This window comes from Suricata suricatta, chromosome X, assembly GCF_006229205.1.
Source record: "Suricata suricatta isolate VVHF042 chromosome X, meerkat_22Aug2017_6uvM2_HiC, whole genome shotgun sequence".
NCBI lineage: Eukaryota > Metazoa > Chordata > Mammalia > Carnivora > Herpestidae > Suricata > Suricata suricatta.
Genome location: NC_043717.1, coordinates 83,370,386 through 83,394,609, shown reverse-complemented (window position 1 = coordinate 83,394,609; position 24,224 = coordinate 83,370,386). Strand labels below are relative to the sequence as shown.

General features: G+C 47.0%; 1 protein-coding gene across 2 annotated transcripts in view; it reads left to right on the top strand.

Moving 5' to 3' along the window:
- Positions 1-8,509: 8,509 nt before the first annotated feature.
- Positions 8,510-24,224, top strand: part of TMEM255A (transmembrane protein 255A) — a 54,741-nt gene continuing 39,026 nt past the window's right edge. For both annotated transcript variants that reach the window (XM_029929925.1, XM_029929924.1), the window contains exons 1-2: positions 8,510-8,706; positions 15,337-15,479. In XM_029929925.1, the coding sequence (XP_029785785.1) occupies positions 8,649-8,706; positions 15,337-15,479 (201 nt within the window). In that variant the 5' untranslated portion in view covers positions 8,510-8,648. The remainder of the gene's footprint in view (positions 8,707-15,336; positions 15,480-24,224) is intronic.

Sequence of the window (24,224 nt, the reverse complement as noted above, 5' to 3'; positions counted from 1 at the left end):
GCAGTATTGCTTGTAACTATGAAAAACTGGAACTAAATTAAATGTTCAGCCATGGGGGGTTGGTTAAATAAGCCTAAGACATTCACGCGATGGAATGTTAGGCAGCTGCTGGGAAAAAATGAGGTAAATCTATGTATACTGACATGGAAACATGCCTGAGAAATAGAACTGGGTTGTTTTTTTTATTAAGTAAGTTGCAAAATAAGAGTTATAGTTTGGTTCCGCTTTTGTTCACTACCTGTGTGTGTAACTGTGCATGTGTACTTGTGGGTGCGTGTACATGCATAGGAAAAATGGGAAAGTCTGGGAAAATACACACCAGAATTTTAAGATGTTACCTCTTAAGAGTGAGATTGGGAAGGGAGAGACTTTCACTTTTTAGTTTATACACTTCTGTGATTGAAATTGAGGCACATATTTCATGCCTGCAGTTGTTGGCTGTTTGCTACAGGACGGCAGGCTTTCTTGGACAGCCTTCCTCGCGATTGCAGGATTCCGGGCTCCTGGGAGGGGCTGGAGTTCGGTGCTTTTCATCTTCAACAGAACTTCTTACAGCTCCGGCTGAACCCGAAGCTGTGTTTCCTCTAAACACGAAGACACTAAAACGCAACCTTACCAAAGGAATCCAACCTAATAAACAAAGATGCTCATTGTATCTCTCTCTCTCTCTCTCTCTCTCTCTATTTTGTCTTTCCCTCAGATTCCACATCCCCCCCCCCCCAACCCCAGGCTGAGTTTCTTTTATCTTCCCAGACAGGTCAGTGTCTCAGAGAAGCTGTTCTTTTCAGGCAATCCACAGAGTAGACAGCCCCCTACCGGTGTGATTTCAGGGGCATGGAAATAGCTGGACCAGACAGAGTACTTACCCAACCTGCCAGCACCAGCAAGCTTTAATCACACAAGGAAAGAGGAGGACAAATTCCCTTGAAAGAGGTGACACGTTGCCTGAAGCTTGCACTCAGACAAGAAAGAACGTAAGCAGAGCAGCGTGTGTGTGTGTGTGTGTGTGTGTGTGTGTGTGTGTGAGAGAGAGAGAGAGAGAGAGAGAGAGACAGAGACAGAGACAGACAGACAGACAGACAGAGATAGAGAGACAGAGACAGAGGGAACCAAAGCAAGTGCATCCTGAGCAGCCTGAAGCTCATGCTACAGGGAGGACAGAGGGCAATTTAGGAAGCATTCACATGTTTAATTTGTTTCTAAAATACAAGTTAGAGGGGCGCCCGGGTGGCTTAGTCGATTGAGCATCCAACTCTAGATGTCAGCTAAGGTCATGATCTCGAGGTTGGTGAATTCGAGCCTGCGCTGATAGTGCTGAGCCTGTTTGGGACTCTCTGTCTCCTTCACTCTCTGCCCCTCCCCCACTCGTGCTCTCTCTTTCTCTCTCTCAAAATAAATAAACATTTTAAAAAGATAGAATTTGGAGTGTTTGTGGGACTATCCTTAATAATACATGCTCATTGGGGCACCTGAGTGGCTCAGCTCGTTAAGCGTCCAACTTCGGCTCAGGTCGTGATCTCACTGTTTGTGTGTTCGAGTCCTGAGTCAGGCTCTGTGCTGACAGCTCAGAGCCTGGAGCCTGCTTCAGATTCTGTGTCTCCCTCTCTCTCTGTTCCTCCCCTGATCACACTCTGTGTGTGTGTGTGTCTCTCTCTCTCCTTCAAAAATAAATAAACATTAAAAAATAATAATATTTGCTAACTGAATGTATTTAGAAGGTACAGAAAAGTAATTCCACTACCCCATCATTAACTACAGTAAATATCTTTATGGTTTTTCCTTCTGGTCAGTTTTCACTACATATATATGCAATTTCAAACAAAATTGAGATCAAACTATACAGCCTACTTTTTCACTCATCATTACAGATATTTCTATGTCCCTAATATTTGAAAACACAATTTTAATAGCTATACAACATATACACCTTTTGGCTGTGGTATCATCTACTTCATCATACCCCTACTTTGGGACCTTTCAGGTTGTTACCAATTTTTTTCCTTCTTATAAATAACATTGCCATGGACATCCTTGCACATAAATCTTAGTCCGGATTTCTCTTTCCTTAGCACAGATTCCCAGAAGTGGAATTACTGGGTCACAGAGTGTAAACATTTGAAAGGCTCTGTGGAGCAGTTTGAACTGGGAGCAAATCTATTGATTCCCAGAAAATACTGAACACAGAAATCCTCTTCGGTCCAAACCTGAACCGAACAGTCAGACACACACAGCGCCGCCTGCGACGATGCCATATCTAATTAGGTGTTTAATGGATACTTTTTGATGGGGATACAGGGAAAGGATGTACTCAGCTCTGTAATTAATGAGAGGAAGGAAACGGGGCAGTTACTCCTTAACTGAATGCTATTCCGCTCTCCCCACCAACCGCCACCTCGGGCCGGTAAACCAGACATTCAAACTGTGAGACCCACCGAATGATCCCCTAACCCACTCGTCTCATCCCCTGCCCTTCCCACCCTCCCCCCCATGAAAAGAAATATATGTGGTGAATTTTTCTGTATGGATTTTCCTTCAATAAATAGTTTACTGTATAAAATATGGTAATTATAGGGCGCCTGGGTGGCTCAGTTGGTTGGGCATCTGCCTTCGGCTCAGGTCATGAACTCACGGTTTGTGGGTTCGGGTCCTGCATCGGGCTCTGTACTGACAGCTGGAGGCTTGGGGCCTGCTTCAGATTCTGTGTCTCCCTCTCTCTTTCTCTGCACCTCCCCCGCTCATGCTCTGTCTCTTTCTCTCTCAAAAAAAATGAATAAATGTTAAAAAAATATATATATAAAATGTGGTAATTATACTTACTTATTGACAGGTTTTGCTCTAACCTTAAAATTTGGTAAATATTAGCCACTGTTAAATTTATTCTAAAATTCAAAAAAAGCATTTTTTAGCCTTTTTGAATATCAAGAGTTCCCTAGTGTTTTCATTGATGCACGCATGATTGTTCTCTGTTGCTGTTTTATGCCTTCAAATTAGGAAAGTGTGAAATTCTGTAGAAAAACAGACTTTGATCTTAGAAAGAAATCCTCCTTTCTATAGTAAGAAACAGATGCTTCTCTGAACTTTCCTATCAAGAACTTACTAGAAGCAGGTATATATATATACCTGTAGCATTTGGATGTTTTTGTTAATGTTTCCAAACAATGTGCTTTGAAATCAAAAGTATTTCTCTGTGTTCATTTTCAAAGAATTCTACTGGTGATCAAAAATGAGTTGTAATTTCCATTCCTTGCCCATAAGAGCTAGGTAGGTGTCGTAATATAAGTTAAGGGGAGTGTTATTGTGCAAGAATGAGCTACTGTTGGGTTTGATTGATTGAAGATGGACTTTGATGCGGTGTATTTGAAGGCTACTAAATGCAACTTACAAAGCTTAACAAAACACATTTGGTTTGTATTGAAACATACACTTTCAAAAAGGAGCATTTCATTCTCAAAACAAACAAAAATAAAAGTATGCATGGAGTAAAAAAGTCAGGAAAAATGCATTTCAACCCGTAAATTGTCATCTCTGGGGAGTAGAATTGCGTGGGAGAGGGTAATTTGCTGCATTGTGTACCTCTGCAGTTTAGAGAATTTTTACAGTGTCATGTTTTATTCCAGTAAGCAGAAAAAAAGCAACATATGAAAAGTGCCACCTGTTCAACAGTATTTAAGTCCCTACTATGTACCAGGCATAACGAAATGATCATTACAGAAATTTTGAAAGCTCCGAAAAAAGGCTTTGGGGTATGTGCAACAGAGAACAATAATGACCACAACAATGAAAACAACTAAGCAGTTGGAGGTTTCTCAGGTTCCCGTGGACCGTGATGCAGCGTGGCCTGCCTACTGGGACTGCTCTCGGCCTCTGGCTCCTAGATCTATACTTCCCACCAGATACATAGTGTCCAGCTGACCTCTGATCCTGCTTCCTGACTGGCCCTTCCCCTCACTGGCTGCAACCTGATGTGTCTCATGTGCTAAAACATCTCCTTTGCAAGGTAAACCCAAGAGACTGTGAGGATCCTGGCGTGTGCTGATGTTGGGAAGGAACTTTGCTACAAATATTTTGGAGGACAATTTGGCTGTATGTAATAAAGCCTGAAAATATTCAGACTTGATGATAAAAATCAGGATAGTGGTTACTTCTAGGAGGGTTATTGGCCATGAAAGGGGTTCAAGGGAGCCATCTAAGATGTTGGAAAGGTTCATCATCTTGATCTGGGTGGGGGCTATATGTGACCATTTATTGCTAGGTATACTTAAGACCCATGCACCTTACTGTATGCATGCTGCTAGAAGTGTTTTGTTAGAAAATATATATGTGATAAAAATTTTAAAGAGGGGTTCCTGGGTGGCTCGGTCGGTTGAGAGTCTGACTCTTGATTTAGGATCAGGTTGTGATCCCAGGGTTGTGGGATCGAGCCCCATGTAGGGCTCTGCCCCAACAGTGCAGAGCCTGCTTGGGATTCTCTCTCCTTTCTTTCTCTGCCCCTATCCCCACTCCCTCGCACACACTTGCTTTCTCTCTCTCTCAAAATAAATACATAAACTTAAAAAAATAAACATAAAACAATTAAAAATTAAATCAATTTAAAAAAGAAAATATATATGTGAAACTTTTGAACCAATGATTCTATTACAACATTATATCTTACAGTAATAAAGATGGAAATATTTAGTTCATTGTGTTATTTATAAATGTTAAAAAACTGGAAATCTGTGAAGTATCTGATAACCGGGAATGGTGAATAAGTGTTATTCCATTCATTTAAAATCATGTTATCAAAATGTTCTTACTGGTATTGAAAAACACTTTTAGTGTTTGGTAATTCTAGTGTTTGGTCACCAGGGTAGGGAGAAATCAACGGCCAAGTAAAGACAAGTACCAGCGTTGTTCCCTGGTGGTGTGGTGATTTCCTTGGTGCCCAAAGAAAATGACCAGCTGACAATGGGAACCAGTCAAGCTTCATGGGTGAAATCACACTATCGACCATGGTTCTCCTCAGTGAAGATTCAAAGGGTTGAATGCCAATACCTTAGACAATGACGTAAGGTAGTCTGGTGGTTACAACTCCATCCTCAATTAGGGACGTTTGGACTCTTTGAGGTTCTCCATTATTCTGAAGCTCCTTTCTACGCTTAGTCAACTCAAGTCTGGGAACTGAGTGCTGGGTGGTGATAACCAGGGTGGAGAGAGAATCGCTGGGATGTATATATGTCACAAATGTGTGCATTTGTGAATACTTGTGTGGCCACCATTCCAAATATGTATGAATACATTTATGTGTACGTATCCATGAGGACGTGATTCCTCTAGTTCACATTTCCCACCTTTGGAATCAGGAAGGCTCTACAGTAATTTAGTCAAACTGATCATCAAAATAAGGAGGTGACAGAGTAACATGGCTATTCCCAGGGTGAATGTGTGAGAGACGTAGCACCATCTGGCATTTTTCTAGTGGTCCAGAGGCCTCTGGGGAGCATTCTCATCATTGGTTTGAAGAAGATGGAGAGAAGCAGGCTGCAGCCCCATTGGCAAATGTTTCCTCCTGCTACGAAACAGTCTGCCGCCTAGGGCAACGCTGTATGCTTGATTAAGTTGCAATGAAAAGGATTTATTTTAAACCATTTTAATAATTTCTTTTTTTATCAGAAGTTAACCAAGCGGTTTTATAGTAGCCTTCGCTGCCACGACAGACCTAGGTGGCTTTCCTATTGGTAAATTTTCTGGGGAGCCTATTACTGTATAAAATCTACATGTGTTTTGACATGAGAAAAATCAGGATGAAGCCCAAGAAAAATTGCCTCTTGCTTTCATTGTCCAGCTCATTCTGAGTAAAATAAACTTTTTTGTTTTTGGAGGAAAGGGGGTCTTTGAGCCAGGCTTGGTCGAAATGTGGGTTGCTTTGTTTCTTTTCCAAGCTCCCATTCTAGTCCCTCCCCTTATCCCAGATCCTCTGTCCAAATAAGCACACCATCTCTGGGGACAAGACCGCTACTGCTCTCTGAGCTGCTGCGGGCGGCTGCTATTGTCACTGCTACTGGGCTCAAAGTCATCTTTAACTTGACTGAGAGCCCGCTGTGTTCCAAGTCCCATAAGGTACCCCAAGAGACAGTATGAAGGAAATGTACAGTGTGCAAGTTCTTTTAAGTAGCCAACCTCCTCTAGTACTTTTTAAAATAGCTTTTGATTTTCACACAGGCTTCCGGAATACAGATGTTGCATAAAGCAAGCCCCGCCCCTTAAGGGTACCTCACTCGTTTATGGCTTTGATGATAAAGGGCAATTGATGGGCAGTGCGTTAAAGTGAAAAGGCCTCTGTCCATAGAAAGCAGCAAGGTAACAAGTTTTTATTTGGTTTCTTTAGGGATCTCTAGCTGTGTGGTAGCCATAGGGGGGCCGAAATCTCTAGAGAATGTGCAAAGCCATCTTTTCCAGCCTGTATAAACAAACCTGCTTTTCTTCAAGGCTACTCTCACGGAAACAAAATCAGTTAGCTATGAAGTACTCCCGAGAAATCAATGCTCGTTGCAGGAGCTCTTCACATCAAATGTATGGATCTTTAGAGCCAAGGGGGTGAGGAGAGGTAGGTAAACACACCTGAGGACAAACATGGCAAGAGTATAAATACAGGGCTTCTCTTCTCTCTGCCTTTGTAGAGCCTACGGAGATTGACACATAAACCAAGCGTGCTTAAGGCACACACTTCTACACCCGTGAGCCTCTTGTCTCTCTATCTGGGACATATATCACACATTACTAAACCACATCTATAGCGTAAGGCTGCTAATAATACCTAACAGGGCATTCAGCCTGGCCCCTGGGGTGCCCAAGTTCTTTACAAAGGGCTTCCTTTTTAACCTTCAGGACATGTCTTTTCTTCCTTTGGAAGACGGGAAAGGGCCAGGGCCCTTGGTTCCATTTCGTGGATAAGGAAAGGAAGCCTCACAGTGGATGAGCAAGCCAGAGCTGGGAAGAACCAAGCTCTCTTCTTCATCCCATCAACTCTTGGGAAGAGTTTTGTACTTGATTATATCTTTATTTGTGTATTTATGGATTTTTTTTTGGCGGGACGACCTGGAAAGAGTGTCACCACAACCATCCGGAAGGCGGCTGGAAGGAGACCTGGGGATCAGGACCTGGGAGCTCTCGCGGGGACAGAATGGATACCTTCACACAGGTAAATGGGTAAATTCCATAGGATGCCAGGCCCCCAAGGCCTACTTGCCACTGTTAACATCTTCCTCACCTTCCAGGCCTCATTCTGTTCCGCTGCTGTTTGGAGGATGCAAAGCTGCCCTCTGGGCTGACACCATCGTAACTGGAGTCTAGTGGGGTCCGGAAGGACGGGTTGGGAAGGACTTTGCTATCCTCCAAGCTCAGGGACATTCACACTTGGCCCTCAGTTTCCTTTAGGAGTCCCTTGTGGATTCTGGCTGGCATGGTTTGCTCAGTCTTTCCAAAGCTCCTTGTGTTTTCATCTGTTGCACTTCTTGGGGTTAATGAGTTCCTTAGGTTTCCAATATCCCATATAGAGTAATAGTTCTTCTCAGCTGCCTTGGTAGGAAGAGTACTAACCTGGGAATCCAACAGATCTAGGTTCAGATCCCACCTCTGCCACTTACTGGCCGAGTGGCTGCGGGAAATTTTCGTCCCTTCTCTGAGATGCAGTTTCTTCATCTGTAAAATGGGAGTGTTGATGTTTCCTCTTCCTGTTTTGCATGGCTGCTGTGATGAGAAAATGAGATCATCGACATAAAAGCATCTTAACCAAAGCCGAAACCGGGGTGGTGCTGATGCGGAGTCATATTTGCTTTAGCTGAATCTCCTTCAGGCTTGTAGGGGGCTGTTGGTTCTAGAATTCTCAGATCTGGTGAATAAGGCTGTGTTCCCTCTCTCCATCTCTGCATAATTTTATACACTCTGGTCACATCCCTTCCCAGCCTTCATCTTTCTAGACTAAAGAGTCTGCGTTTGTTTAATCTATCTTCACATGGCAGCCCCCTCTACCCTCCCCCACCCCTTGATTGTAGAGTGGCCCTTCTCTGGATCATCTCCAGCTCCATTATGTCATTCTGGAAGCACTAAGACCAAACCTGCACAAATGTGTGTGTGTGTGTGTGTGTGTGTGTGTGTGTGTGTGTATTCATCAGCTCTGAACCTCTGACTCTGCCCCCTCCCCAGTTATAAATCCTAGAACAGGATGCTTGCCCAAGACCCTCTCTCCAAACTACAGAGGAGGCCGGTTGGCCCCAGGCTGTAGCCTCCCCCCACCTCTTTCTCTGCGCAGCCCTGGCCCCAAGGGGCTAAAACGGCTCCCTGTCTGGCTTGGGAGGCTGGGAGGTGGATAACTAGGATGGGGGGGCCGAGGGGGAGGGGTGGGGGGGTCTTGCGCAAGCGCACGCCGCCGCTTGGACCGCCAATGCTGCTGCCTCCCGGAGCAGAGGGAGGCAGAAGACGAGGGAGGGAGAAGAGGGGAAGGGAGGGGGAGGCGGCACTTGGGCTGCAGCTCGCTACCGGAGGCAGTCTCTCTCTGCTCTTGGAGGGACGGGGAGCGGCAGCCGCGGAGTAGGATGCTCTGCGGGGCGCCCTGAGCCGGGGGCGCGAGAAGCAGCTTCAGGGGCCGGGGCCACAGGGCAGCTTTCACCATGCATCAGTCCCTGACTCAGCAGCGGTCCAGCGACATGTCCCTGCCCGATTCCATGGGTAAGTCCAGTCGCCCTTCTTAGGGGCGGCGGCAGCTTGGGGTGAGTGCGCTGCCCTCCGGACTCCGAGCGCCCCGGCCTCCCCCGGGAGCCGGGGAGCGGGAAGCGGGGCTGGGTAGGGGGTCCTAGCTCCCCTGTGTCTGGGTCGCCGATCGGAGCCCCAGGGGAGCGGCCCAGCGGGAGCGGGGGCGACTCGCGGAGACCCGAGCGCCAAGCTTGCGTCGGAGTATCCCGGCCCCGGAGTGCGGGCGTGTGCGTGTTTGTGTGCGTGTGCTGACAGACTTGCAGCTGGTGGTAAATTCCAGCTGTCTGGAGATCCAAACACTTCCCTGCAACCTGCGCCTTCGCTTTCCATTTGACGCTCCCTCTTTGCAAAGTCCCCGTCACTTCTAAGAGCTCGCGACTAAACGACAATTAAGAATAGCAAAGTCCTCGCCCCCTCCCAACTCTCTCCAAGCTGCCCAGAAATTCAGAAGCTGCAGTGGGGGGGGGGGCAGACTTGCACCTCGCTGGTGGGGGGGTTTGCGCAACCCTGGGGGATGGGCAGTGGGGGGGGGAGAAAGGACGGGGGTTGGCAGGAGGGGAATTCCTAAGGAATCACTCAAGACAGCCCAGCCCTGATGTCCGCAGCGGCAGGATCAGCATTCCTTGAATTTGATTCCTATTCTGCTCCAAATGCACGGAATGTGCGTGAGTGTAGAAAAAAAAAAGGTTGGGGGGGCAGACGAGTGAGAGCGCGAGAAAGAGCGAGCGCGAGCCAGCGCATCTTCTGAAGTAGCTCTTTCCCTCCCGGGGTGGAATGGAGGGGGGAGGGGGAGACCCACTAGCCTGATTATGTTCAACACTTTTCCTCATCAAATCTGGGGAACAGCTCATCAAATCAGGCACCAACTTGGCTGCCCCTCGTAGCTGCTCTTTGCTAGTTACAAACAAAACACAAACCCAGTCCCCCCTCAGCTGTTAGGCACCTTCCCAAGCCCTATGATTTCACTGGGCGGAGAAATTCATTTGGAGCCCAGGAGAGCGGGAGGGGATTGTCAAACCATGATCCCACCTAATCTTAAAATTCGCCTCGGACACACTTTAACCAAATCGAATTATCTCTTGCCAACATACTTTACATTCTGCAAATTTCCTCCGTCCCGAATTCCTGCCATCCAAGCTGCTCAGGTCTTCTCGGAGGAATTTGCGGGAACATCTCAAAAGGAGGGGGCGAGGAGCAGGTTGAACCCTCTATGGGAGCTCCTTTCTGCCTGCAAAAGACCGGGTCTCCGCGGAATTCGTTCCCCGGAGGGGCCCCAGAAAGTGTCATCTCCTAGATGGTGGGAAGATTTGTATTTTCAATGGTTTTGCATATTCTGTATGAGAATTTGCTCTTTATTTCTAAGGGTGTAGTCATTTGCAACGTGGTTCAAATGAGGCCAAGGACTTGAGTCCGAATCCAGAACCCAGCGGTACCAGACTCCCCCCAGTTGTCTAACATGCGCGCGTGAACACACACACACACACACACACACACACGCACGCACGCGCACGCACACAGAATGCACTCCTCACCTTGGCCAGCTGTGGCGCCAGGGCTGCCCCCTGCTCCCCGACGCCAGACTGTTGCGCCAGGGAGGGCTGTGGGGGGTGGGGGGAAAGAGTGAGAGGGCCCGCAGCGCCCCTGTTCTCTGCGGACCACAGCCACCTGCAAAGCCAGCCTCCGCGTCTGGCCGTCCGCCTGGGGGGGGGGGGGAGTGGGCAGGTTAGGGGCCCGGGGCTTAAAACGGCTCTGTGGGTTGGGGAAGAAGATGAAGAAAGTTCTTTCCTGGGCTCCCAGGGGCCCTCGGCCAATCTTGGCGTTTCCCGAAAGGTCTGCGCAACAAGAAGCTGAGTGGGATTCACCCAGCCCAGACTCGACACTGCGGGAAAAGAATCCTAGAGCCTTCATAGACGCGCGAGCCTGCTCCACGCATCCCGCTTTGTGAAGTCCGCAGACCCAGGGCACTAGCAAATTCCTGAGTCGAGTGGTAACCCTGGGTTTCCAGTTTGGACAGGGGAGTCTCCCCGGAGTTCCCTGGCTCGAGTCCCGCACAACGCAGGCCTGAATCAGCGTCTAGGCTATTTAGGAGCTACTCCCACTTAACTCAGCTCTGGCAACGCCACCTTCCCTAGCAGGGAACGGGGCGGGGTGGGGGGGGAGGGGAGGGGAAGTGGAGGTGGGAGGTAGTGTTTCAGCCCCCGAGGGGCAGCATTTCTGAGGGGATTCCCTCTGCAGGCATGGCACAACCACAGCGCAAACAGTAAAATTTAAGACACACACTGCACCAAGGTGCCTGCACTCTACGTGTGTTGGCTGCCTGGGGATGAACGGTTAGTACAAGGCTTGGAACTGAGCAGGCGCTTGGCAATAAGAAGATGGTAATTTGACTCCTGCGCTCCAGCATCCCCTCCCAGCAACCCCTTTCTCCCTTTTGGCAACACCGCCCCCAGGCGCTAAGGCACCTCCACTGCAGCGGGGCACTCCTCTCCTAAATAACACCTTTGTAATTCACCCGTGGCCTGGGAAGTCTCTGGTCAAAGAACTGCCAGAGGCGGGGGGAGGGGAGGTGGGTTGGGGGGGAGGACGCAGGGTGTCAGCCGGTAAGGAAATGTTTGGGAAATTGGCAGCCTTGAAGCTCTTGGGAGGGGGGGCAGCCACCTGTTTCCTCCGATGTGCAAGGCTGGGACTTCCTGGGACCCTCCCTATGTGGCAAAGCTGACTCAGGTAAGCAAATCCTTACTGGTTCAAAAGATGAGCCCTCCAAATTAATCAGTCGTCAACAACATAGTGTATAGGACAGGATACTGGGCCCCTGCTCCTTGCTGCGCCCCCATAGCGATTACACACCCTATAATCAAGGGGGGTGATCAAGAGCATGTGCAGGTAAAACATGAGTAAGCAGAGGCAGTCATCCCAACTTCTGGCCACCCACATCTTCCTTCCTGTCGGATACACAGTCCTGGATCTGGATTTTCATATAGCTTGGGTGCCAGACCCCCAACTTACAAGGGTTATGGTGTCAGTCACCCCTGATACATTTATTGAGTAAGGCATATAGGAATTCCAGGACATGAAATAATGAGCAATTAGAATAGCCTGAGCTTGGTAAGAAAAACTTTCGGAGGAGCTTGGTTTTGAGCAGGTTTTAGAGGAAGGGAGGAACTCAGATCCCAAGACCGCAGTGCAGGTGGGGGCTCTGACCAGGGGGGGAATCCAAGCTGTGTCTGGAAGGGTGGAGACAGCAAATAATTGGGCGCTTCTAGAGCTGAGGATCCTGGTTGTCACGAATCTGGGGTGGAGGTGGGGCACTGCAGAGAGGGAGGGCCGCAGTAGCAATGCAGCTGCTGGGGGCGGAAGGGGGGCAGGCTATGCCCATGACGGGGATTTCAGACTCTCCCACTGCTCTTGGTTGCAGGGGTGGCTGTTGTTCAAACAGAAATCTACTGGGCACCAAGCCCATGGGCTAGTGAGAGACCCTGGGGTTTTGTGACACCAGTTGACCAGAGGCTTTTAGTTCTGGGGACCCCTCACGTGTGCCCTAATTTAAAAAATCAGTTCTATGAACACAGCTTATATTTATTCACACAATTCCCCGCACGTCTTTTTCATTAGAAGGGAAGACATTCTGATGTGTTGCCTCTGGTTTATTCAACAAGTATCGACTCCTCTCTAGGTATCAACCACTGTGATGGACACTGTTTTCTGGTACCTCCTGCTTTATTTAAGCACCTCCTGGCATCTGAAGTTTTTTGATATGTTGATTAACAAAACAAAATCAGAATCAGCTGTTCCCTGTGTTCATGGGGACGTCTAATGCAGGCCCCAAACTGTACCCTAATAAGAATAGGGCTTCCTTCTAAAATGAAACAGCCACCAGGAATATGTCCTAAATGGACACAGTTTACCCTTTAGTAGCCTAGACCACACGTTCAGGGAACAGGTGTGTCTTGCTCTAAGTAGATGTGACTTTTAAGTCAAACTGACCCTACAGATAAATGGAGAAGTGATTCTTCACTTTTCAAAAGCACTCACCCCACAGTTCCTTATGACGGTCAACTCCCCAAGTACAATTAGAAATAATTTCATCTTCCACAATTATAGTTCTTATAGTGTGACGTAGGGGGTAACTTGCGGGGGGGGGGGGGTCGGACAGAGACCAGATATTCAACCTAGTGATGAGAGAGTTTTCTTGGGAATTTTCAAAACAAATCCTATTTGGAGGCAAGGCCCCTAGAAATCTGTAGGATCTTTGCCTGGGTTTCCCAACTGACTGGATTTTCAATTCAGGTTCTCAAGCAGGAGAAAAAAAAATAGATTTGCAAATGACACAATGTGGTTTGCTGAGTCACTTTTCTGACCTGGCTCGTGTGCTTTTAAGAGCTAGAGTGATATTTGCGAAGGAGACCCGAGAACTGTGAACAGGATTTAAAGCCACTTGGCAAGGAAGGAGAGGGCAGGCGAGGGATACCAAAAGAATTAGAAGGACCATACACACACTCCCCCAATTTAGTCTCTGAAGTTATGTTTTCCGTGTGAGGTGTTGAGACACTTTCGTGTGTCATAAAGATACCCCCGGCGGCTTCAGATGTTTCCTCACTGTGTTTTACTAATTTGAGGCAGGGGAGGGCTCAGAGGGGGCAAGTGACAAGGAGAAGGCAGACGGAATGGAAGGCGAGGGAGGTAGATTTATGTTAGAGCCCTTCCGTTCACTCAGAAGCATCTGTCAACAAACAGACTCAAGGACCCTGCTTTGGATCCTCATTTAAGGAACCCCTCGAGACCCAGACAGGCCGAGCAGGAAATAAATCCTGCCCTCCTCGCCGCCTCCCCTCCCCCCGCCCCCCGCCAAGTCCGCAGCTCAGCTCTCGGTGTTTTCACCAGTCAGCCTATTTGCATCCCAAATAACCCTCTCTCACGAAGGGCCCTGATGTCACAGGTGTCCTCAGTGGACCTTTATGCTCTTCCCCGTGGAGCTGGACTCGGGCCCCACTGGAGAGGGGCCTCCATCTCCCAACTCTCCTGGCCTCTCTTCCCAGGGCGGGATCCGGGCGCCTCTAAACGCTCAGCCCCTTCTGCAACGCAATGGGAAAGAGTCTTAGAGCGGGATCTCATTAGAAATGACCCTGATGAGTCACGTCGCTCACTTTCCAGGCTGACGTCAGGGGAGACCGCCGGCCCCGCCCACCTCCCTTGGAGCCCTAGGCCCGGACCGCTCGGGAGAAGACAAGATGGACGGGGGCGCGAACCTGGGGTGGCGCGCTCCGCCCCCCGCTCCCCCCGCCGAGAGGCCGGGCTGCTGGGGGATTCGCGGGCCCGGCCACGGCCCTTCCGTCTGCCCACCTGGCCTCGGGGTCTCGCCGCTCGGCTCGCCTCCCTTCCCCGTCCTTCACCCCTGCTCCTGTCCCTCCCAGGGTGCAGTCTGGGCGGCTTCGAAGGCGGCCGCGGCTCTGGGGCTGAAGTGCCGCTTCCTCCCGGAGCGGCGGGGTCCTGGGAGCGGGTCCTAGGGGCCTCTTTGGGCCCCTAAATGCCAGCCAAGCCGCAAGGCTGGGTGACCCCATCGTAGGCTCCCCATTGCTTCCTCCTTCTCTCTAGAGAACTGGACCCCTCCCCTTCCAGTGACCCCACTTGCTAGTTTTCACAGAACCCAGAGGTGAGACCTCAACCTTGGTAGTTCCTGTTGAGACCCCCCCCCCCTTTCCCTTGCTGGAGAACGGGAAAAATGCCTGCGGAGTGCAGAGCGGTGCCGGATTCCTTTAAAGAAAAAGAAAATTAAATTCAAAAGCGAGTCTAGATACCATTTTTCTATCTGACTTAATAAGCCCGTTCTCAAAAAAAAAAATACTGGTTTGCGCTATCGTGTCTGATAATCACTGAGTAAGAGAACGCGTTTCCTGTCATTTATATTTATGTCACCCTCACATAAGCCTAAATGTGTGTAAGTTATAATCTTCCCCATCTGCCTCCCCCGATACATATCGTTGTGGACTAATGGCCTCCAAACACTTACTTTATTACACACATTTGTTATGTGACAAATCTTGCCAACACACCGTTTTAAAGTTTATACATGAGGTGGCAAATGTCAGAAATAAATGGAAAAAAAAATCCCAGTACCTGGCTCGGCTGTGATATTTACACTGAAAATGAAATTTCATACCTCCAGCTTATAAAAAACCCCCGTCTTGGTTGCATTTTGGCTTTAAAATATTTTCATTTAATGCCTCCACACGTACACTTCCCATTTATCATAGGGCTTGTAATTTGGCCTTAAAAAACACTGTACAAAGCGGTTACGACACATCTTTTATAGAATGCCAGAAGCACAAAAATTTGTTGTGTGTGTGTGTTTTTATGGAATGGCTAAGATTCCTTCTTTTGTTCATTTTCAAACTGGAAATATGTATCTTCTTTGTAAACGTGGCACTTCATGACTGCAAAAAAACCAAAAAACCCTGAAGCTCCATCCCTTCCCCATAATTCCACTCCCCAGAGATAACCCCAGCTACCAGTTGGGGTAGGAAAGGAAGGCCTTCCCAGCGATTTTCCCTTGAAGTCCATGCCCTTCTCCAGCTGAAATGAACAACTTGTTTCTCTGTTTGCCCTCAGGAGCCTTCAATCGAAGGAAACGAAACTCCATCTACGTCACCGTGACCCTGCTTATCGTGTCGGTGTTAATTCTCACAGTGGGCCTTGCCGCAACCACCAGGACCCAGAATGTGACCGTCGGAGGTTATTACCCGGGAGTTATTGTAAGTATAAAAGGCCTAGGTAGGTGTCAGGGGCTTGCTGGCCACCGTCTTTCGGGTTCTACTCTGACAGTTTTCGATCGTCTGAGTTTCTAGTGTTTGCTCAGGCTTCCTCCTATGTATTTTTCTGTACGTGTATAGAGAGGCGACTCTGGACTGAGAGTCAGAAGAATCCCAGCTCTATCCCTAATTAGCAGTGGGATGGTGAGCAAGTCACCTCATTCTTTAGGCCCCTGGTGTTCTGGTCTGGGAAGTGTTCCTAAGTAGCAGTGTTAACTTTCGGCTAAGGTCCTTTTCTCTCTCGGCATCTGGTGATGGGGTCACCTGATCTTACCTGAAATCTGACGACAGCTTGACACTCTATGACCGTCAGTACTGTTCTCCAAAGTGGTCCTGCACTCCTATCGGGAAAGACATGTGGAATATTTACTTCTAAAACATGTATATTTATTCATTTATAGGTTTTATACGTTCGTAAAACATACCAACATGGAAATTCAAAAATTAGATTAAAGAGAAACAATTTTTATTATCTTCAGTCTAGCACTAACTGAAACTTCAAAGGATAATATGCACTTTGCATGACATCTGTCATTAAACATAGTGGCTATAAATCCTTATTTCAAATAGCCCGCTAGATAATTTTGAACCGTTTTTGGCTGACTTATCAGATACTATTAGGTTACCGTTGGCGTCATTTTTAGAAATGTTTCAATTCGTGTATAGTCAACACACAATATTACACTACTTCCTGCTGTACGACATTGTGATTCAGCATCTCTATAGGTTATGCTCTGCTCACCACAAGTGTGGCTGCCGCCCGTCACCATACAACGTGGCATCATTGGTTTCTTTAATGTCCGTCTCACCGGGTAGCTGACAAAAAGCTCATCCTGAGACAAGTGTCAACTGTGCCATTTTCTTGTGGCTCCCTTCTGCTTACTTACATTATTAGGATCATCTTCAATTTGCGGTTTCTCCGCAGGATGCTTTCCAAACCACCTGTCCATTTGGTTAGCGACCAGTTTAGTTAAAACTAGATAATGCGATCTGGGCACATCTCAGAGGTCCCACCATCAACGGGTTACTGGTTACTGCTTCAATCTTGCCTTTTCCTCCCCCACAAGACAGCTGACCTTGTCATCTGACATTCACACGGGAGGGAGGGGCGGGCGCCAGGGCCAGTCTGTTTATTGAATATTTGTAACGCTTCATTTCTTTCTTACTAGTTTAGCTAAACAATAAATAGGACACGAGAGTTCAAATAGTTTCTTCCTGTGCGTCAGTGAATTATTGTATCCATCCCCAGGGTGCGTGCGATCCACTCTGGAAACCACTGAACTCTTGAGACACAAAGCCTCATTTTACAGCAAATCATCATGTCGTATCCTTGACATATATACGCTTTCTTTTGTCATTTATACCTCAGTAAATCTGGGGAAAAGAAAAGGAAAGAAAAACAAAAACCAACACGGGCCTCATTTGGATCCACACACATAGCTGCTGATCCCAAAAGCCTAACCCTAGAGGTAGGGTCATATTTTCACTCTCAATTATATGACTTTCCAATTGTAAGTCAATGTAGAGAGCAGGAAGGGCGTTTGGAAGTTTAGGATGGTTCTTTGATGTATATTTAGTACGGCAAAGGGGTCACACGTGTTTGTGGTGTTGTTTTTCCCTTTTCTTCTTCTTTTTTAAATTTTTATTTTATTTTATTTTTTGGAGAGATGGGGTTGGAGAGAGAAGTCAGGGGAGAGGAAAGGATTAAAGATGGATGCCTTTGACAAGCCTGAGTGCAAGCTGAGCCGCGAGTGACCAAGCCTGACAGGGGTTGCCTAGGCCACGGATTCCACAGTCAGGCCGCTCAATAGCCCTCGCTAGCTGGCGCCAGACGTGCCTCCCACCTCCCACGGGCCCGAAGGCTGCCGGGGAAGTTCCTTCGCAGCCCTGGGGCCAGCCGGGGCTCCCTCCGGCCAAGGGCAGGTGTCCTGGAGACACCCGTTTGGTGCCCTCTGTTAAACGTGTGACGTGAGAACTCGCCCAGGCCACTTCCCGTGGTGAGGCAAGAAAGCCAGTTGTCAGCAGAATTGGGTTTTATTTTTAAACACAGGCGAGGGGGGCGAGGAGGAAAGGGGAGGTAAGATTGCACTTTGGTGGCTTGGAAAGGCAATTTATAGGGTCTCTGTGACTTTGTGCGCTTCAGGTAGCGGTGTTTTGTTAAATATTTCTGATGGATGAGCAGACGCTCAAAGCCAAGAGTCAGACTTCCCATGGGCGAGGAAAAGGTATTTTCCATGTCATTTAAGAGCAGGAACTCCTATTCTAGAACAGTGGCTATGAACCTGCTCTGTAGCGTAGCTGCCTGGGGGTGGCTAGGTGGGACTGCATTAACAAAGGAAGGAGGGCGGGTGATTGTTGGTATCTGAGTACCTGTCAGCCAGTTCCGGAAGTTGAAGGGCGCTCTGTGTGTGTGTGTGTGTGTGTGTGTGTGTGTGTGTGTGTGTATTCCACTAAAAGCTAATATGGAAATGTGAAGAGAACCATCCCTCACAGACGGTGTGCCCCATGGTTTCACCTTTTAAAATGTGCTCTTCGAGCTCCGGTAGATTGTTTCTTTAAAACAGGTTTTAATTAAGAAAGCGAATGGGGAAGATTGCAGATTGAAATGCAGAAAAAGCCATTTGGGTTTAGAGGTCAGATCGTGTTGTAACAAATACGGTGACGGTGACGACTCAGGCCTCTGAAACAGGATGTGTCTGACAATCTAGATTCATCCGAGACTGGGACTGGGGTGCTTTCACTCATTGACCCGTTTGGTTATTAGAGAGGTAAGCACTGTATCAGCTCTAAGCCTACTTTGGTGTGCAGAAGAATGGCCTGGTGAAGCTGTGGGAAATGCAGACCTCGGCGCCCTACCCCCAGAGATTCTGATGTGGTAGGTTCGGGTAGGGCCCAGGAACCTGAATTTCCTTTTGATGAGCGAACCTTTGATTGGAAAAGCAATACAAATTGAATCTGCATTTTACTAAATACCCGAGGGGAGCCTGATTCAGATGAACCAGCAGCCACGTGGAGAACTCAAACCCAGTAAATAAAATATGCTGGGCAATAAACCCAAACATCTTAAGATTCCACACTGGCGAATGGTCACTTTGAATGTAAAGGATCATTGTATAGCAATGTGAAAAATTCCGGGCTACTTGGAACTCTGCTGTTTTGGGGTTAGCTCTGCTGGTTAAATGTGTTAACAGTACATTAGAATTCAGAATTTCAAAACAGACAAATTAGGGAGCAGTTATAAGATTAAAAGAAGACTTATTATACATATAACTCACTTAAATATAGAGACTCGGGCATTTTAAAATACAATTACATTTGCACAGCTCAAACTCACATGAAACTTTTCTGGGGCATAGTCATTTTGCCAAGTGAGCTGCCCTTGAACAGCGAGATGCATTGTAATAGGGCCTGAGCTGCTCTGAGCTAGAACGTGGCATGGGCATCCCAAGACACATGCGCATGTGTACATCTTTAAGACGTGCTAATCTGTCCAAGTGGCACTGTGCAGTTTTTTAAAAACTTAAAGCTGATAAAGAAAGACAAACTGGCTTAGGATTTTTACCGTCCACGAATGTTCCAGACATATTCCATTCCAGAAGAGTTCGGTGAGCCTTCTACACCGGAGGCCTAAAAGAGACTAGAGGCTTAATTGTTGCATAAAGCTGAGAAGCAGGGGAGAGAGCCGGCTCATTCTCTGTAACTCTTAAACCTTCCATCCGGGAGAATGAGGCCTTTAAATGTGTTTCCCAAGCAACCCACAAGACGGGGTTGGCCACCTGATCAGGGTGGAAATCTTTCATTCTTGCACCCTCTTCCCAGCTGCTGTACTGCTAAAGCCCACACCGGCCTGGGTTTTCTTTCAGGAGAAAAAAAATAGGAGTTTCAGCCCCATTTCCAAGGTGGGGGTGGGGGTGTGAGTTAATGGAAAAAGTATATCAGAGTTACCGTGGGATAGTAGGAAACACAGAAGGGATCATTCAAAACAGTGGCCCAGAAATGTTCTTTAGGCAGGTGCAGCCTACGCTTCACATGTAAAGACTCCTGATAAATCCAACAAAGTTTAGACTAAAGAATACAAAGGAAACATACAGAGCTCTCGATGGTGGGATTTTGTCATTCCTTGTGAATTAGGGAGAAATTTTGTCCACTTCTTGTTGAGAATATTTCTAAAATATAAAAGCATTCTAAAATAAAGTTCTTACCTTAGGAAGTACATTTCAACCTGACTCTTGAATCCGAATTTGTTAAATAAGACTTGTAATGCCTAACCTTACCTTCATTGGCTCCCTGTTGCCTCCTTAGTTTTGTCCTTGAAAGCGCTCCGAAGATGCCTTTGGCCTGGTCTCCCATTCCCCCTCCTTTTGCCAAAATGGTCTTGGGTTTTGCTGCCTTGATGCTGTCACTTTCGTTGTCCTCCCTGCACTTCGTCTCTGTTTATCAGAATGCTCTGTTCTATCACAACTTAAAGACGGTGGGGGGGACACTTTTCAGGGGTCCATAGTGCTGTCTGCCACATTTGAACTCCCTACCATAGATTTCTCCTACTCATGGTTTCTGGAAAATACCCACATCCTGCTTTGTTCATATAGGTCCCCGATCCCTTATCTGAATCCTTGGGCCAGATGTGTTTGAAAATTTAGATTTTTTTTAATATTTATTTGGGGGGGGGCAGAGCACGAGTCATGGAGGAGCAGAGAGAGGGGGACTGAGAATCCAAAGTGGGCCCTGCACTGATAGGCCGACAGCCGTGAGCCCCATGCGGGGCTCGAACCCATGAACTATGAGATCATGACTTGAGCTGAAGTCTCAATGGACTGAGCCACCCAGGTGGCTAGATTTCTTTTTTTATTTTAGAAAGATAATACAGTGCATGTATTATATTATCTAACATCCCAGTGGGGTTTGGAGAAAACCCTCATAATCAAGCACCTTCGTATTTCTCTAATAAACTGAGATTTTATGCTAAGTGGATGAAGATTGTAAAATAATCTTACATCAGTTCAGGGTTTTGCCACCAAGTTAGTTATGAAAAAAAAGCCTTTTGGTTTTTAGAGCTTTGTGGATTTCAGGATTATGGGAAGGAACTGTGGACCAGTTTACCTAATTATAGCTCCTTGAGGGGCAGTCTCATTGGTCATAGTATCATATCTCCTGCCCCCACTTTGGCCTCCAAATCAGATAGAACACAGTGCCTACCACAGAGTAGATGTCCAATTAACATGTATTGAGTAACTAATCCTTCTGAGCCTCAGTGCAGTGAATGGGAATCTGCCCAGTCCAAAAAGGGTCCTTAAATCTGACTTTGATGTCTAATGGTTTGTCTTTTCCCTCAATGAGTGGAGGACAGCCAAATCAAAGCAAATTGGTTATTTGTTCAGGTCATGGGGAATCAAGATGGAGGTCCAAAGGTTTGCACTTCCCATGATTCCATGTGCTTCTCGAGGGATAACCAAAGAGCTTACCTTTCTGAGGCCTCAGGAGAGTAAACAGTTGATGAGAAATTGTTGCCCACTTTCAGGAAATTCTGTTCATTTTCGATTTTTTATTTCCGACCCCTTAGCTCTTCCTCAGATAGGATGTTTCACTCCATCTTTGCAGGGAACCTCTTTCCTGGAGAGGGAGGGCAAGTCACGAAGGTTACTTTTCTACTAACATGCCACAGAGGCAGCGCGGTGTGGCTGAAAGAACAGCAGCTGTTGGTCAGGGCACCTGTGGACTAGTCCTGGCCCCGTCATTAACTTGCTGTAAAAGGAGATGAGTCCATACAATTCTCTAGGCCACCATTTTCCTATCTCAAATGGGAATGGTGTCAGCTCCACCAAACTCCGTAGCATTATGGTGACCGAAATGGAGGGCACATGCTGTTTTAAGTTAAAATGCTGTTCAGATGTACGGTAGTTTTAGCACCACTGGTGAGTTCATGAACCTGTCATCCAGGTGAGTGAATTCTTCCGGCATGACTCAAAAGACGGTAGCTCCTTGCCTGTTGAACTCTACCTATCTTTGACCCCACGTTAGAATGTCTCCTCCTCTGTGAAATCTTAGAATTACCATTTATTTAGTGCCATACTTTATGCAACTCACACCACATACTTTATTAAACATTTTTTCATTTATTTGAGTATAGGTGACACAATGCTGTGTTAGTTTCAGGTGTGCGGCACAGTGATTCAACCATTATGCTGTGCTCACCACGAGTCTAGCTACCATCTGTCACAGTGCAGTGCTATTATAATACCATTGACTGTATTGCCTATGCTGCGCATTTTATTCCCGTGATGTAGTCATTCCGTAACTGGAAGCCTGTGTCTCTCACTCCCCTTCATTTATTTTGCCCATCCTCCACCACCACCCCCACCCCCTTCCCTCTGGGAACCATCAGTTTGTTTTCTGTATGTATAGGTCTGCTCCTGCTTTTTGTGTACTCATTTGTTCTGTGTTTCAGATTTTGCATATGATGAAATGATATGGTATCTGTCTTTCCCTGTCTGACTTACGTTACTTAGCATAATACCCTCTAGGTGTATCCGTGTTGTCACAAATGACAGGATCTCACCCTTTTACGGCTGCCTCATAGTCCACTGCGTATACATACCACATCTTCCCTTATCTGTTCGTCTAGCAGTGGACACCTAGATTGCCTCCATATCTTGGCTATTGTAAATAATGCCGCAGTAAATGGAGGGGTGTATATACCTTTTTGAATTAGTGTTTTTGTTTTCTTTGGGTAAATACCCAGTAGAAGTCACACTACATACTTTATCTCATTTAATCCTCACCGCAGCCATGCGTGGTAGTTACCATTATGGTTGGCATTTTACAAGTGAGGAAACTGAAGCACAGAGTGGTTAAGGGACTAACCCAAGGTCACACAGTTTATGAATAGCAGAGCCAAGGATATAATACAAAATGAACTATTCTCTTTTCCTATAGCACTAGGTTTATACATTGCCTGCGGTCCTTAACCCATAGTCTGTCTCTCCTTCACTGGACTAGGAGCTCCTGGAGGGCAAGGACCACATCTGGTATATCTGGCACAGGTGCTTAGTGAATATTAGAAAACTGAACGAATCAGAGTGGATTAGAATGGAATGGAATGGAAAAAAGGGGAGGGAACTGGATGAAGTAACTGGCTAACCTGGGACTTCAGTCCCAAGTGCCTTGTCTTTTAAGTCAATTCCATGAGGCTTCAGCCCACCTCTTCTGGCCATGACCATCAAGGTTATTTGAGAGTGCCAGGAATAATGAGGTTTTTTGCTTCCTGTCTGAAGGTCAAGACTGCTGCTGGGGTCCAGGAGCAGGAGACTATTAAGTGAATATCTGTGGAAACTGATAAGCTGCTCTGTCAAAGGACTTATTTTCCATGTAAGAAACTGCCTCTGACTTTCTCGCTATCTCCACAAGTGGTCCAGAGTAGCCACAAACACAAACTATTCGTGGAATTCTTCCTAAACAGTAAAAACTGTGGAATATGTCGGAGATGTGGGTAAGAGAAAACATGAAACTCTGTTATGAGATACAGCAATGATACGATTTTCCACCTAAAATTGGGTTAGAGCTACTCAAAAATTAAATGTCTTCAAAAATGATAATCACCTGGGTGGCTCAGTCAGTTAAGCATCCAACTTCCAGTCTGGTCATGATCTCACAGCTTGTTTGAGTTTGAACCCCGCACCGGGCTCTGTACGGACAATGCAGAGCTTGGAGCCTGCTTCAGATTCTATGTCAACATCTCTCTTTCTCTCCCCACCCCGGCTCATGCTCTCCCTCCTTCTCTCTCTCTCTCAAAAGTAAATAGACATTAAAAAAATTTAATGGTAATAATCACTAGAACAGTAATATTTCCTGAGCACTTATTGTGTGCTAAGTTCTTTGAGTGTATCATCCTGGTTTATGCTTGCAAAAACCCTGTAAGGTAGCCACTGCTCCAGCCCCCATTTTCCAGATAGGGAGACTGAGGTTTAGAGAAGCCAGTCAGTTTGTTCAAGATCACACAGACAAGGGAGGAAGAGCTGGGGCAGGAAGCCAGGCTAGTGTGAGAACCAGGTTTTAATCAGTGTACTGTATGAAACAATACATTTCAATTACATTTAAACTAAGAGCGGGTGTTGGGGTGCCTGGGTGGCTCAGTCGGTTAAGCGTCCAACTCTTGATTTCAGCTGAGGTCATGATCTCACGGCGGTTCGTGAGATCCAGACCCACATCGGGCTCTGTGATCACCGTGAGGAGCCTGCTTGAGGTTTTCTCTCTGCCTCGCCCCCACTCTCTCCTTCATAAGTAAATAAATAAATACATAAATCAATCAATCAATCAATCAGGTGGGAGATGGGCACAGTTTACCTACTGAGTGAGGATGTGTTCAGTAGAGTCATGGATAGCGAAGGATATACTCTTAATGCACTTCGACTTCTATTTCCCAAGAGGGGCTGCTGGCTACGTGGCCCTGCGGAACGAGTCCTTGGAAATTTGTATTCATTCCTTCCCTTCCTTCCCTTTCATCCTTGGGTTTCCGAGACAGCTACCCAGCCCCCCAGGCTGCCCCACCACATTCCTGCCCAGCCCTTGGGTCCATTAGATTTCCCAGCTCAGGTGTAAGGCGTGGGGGCCTCAGACCGAAATAGATGCCCCTGTTAGTCAAGGTAAGGCTGCAGATGGAAATCGGGACCATTAGTGAGGATAAGAGATGCA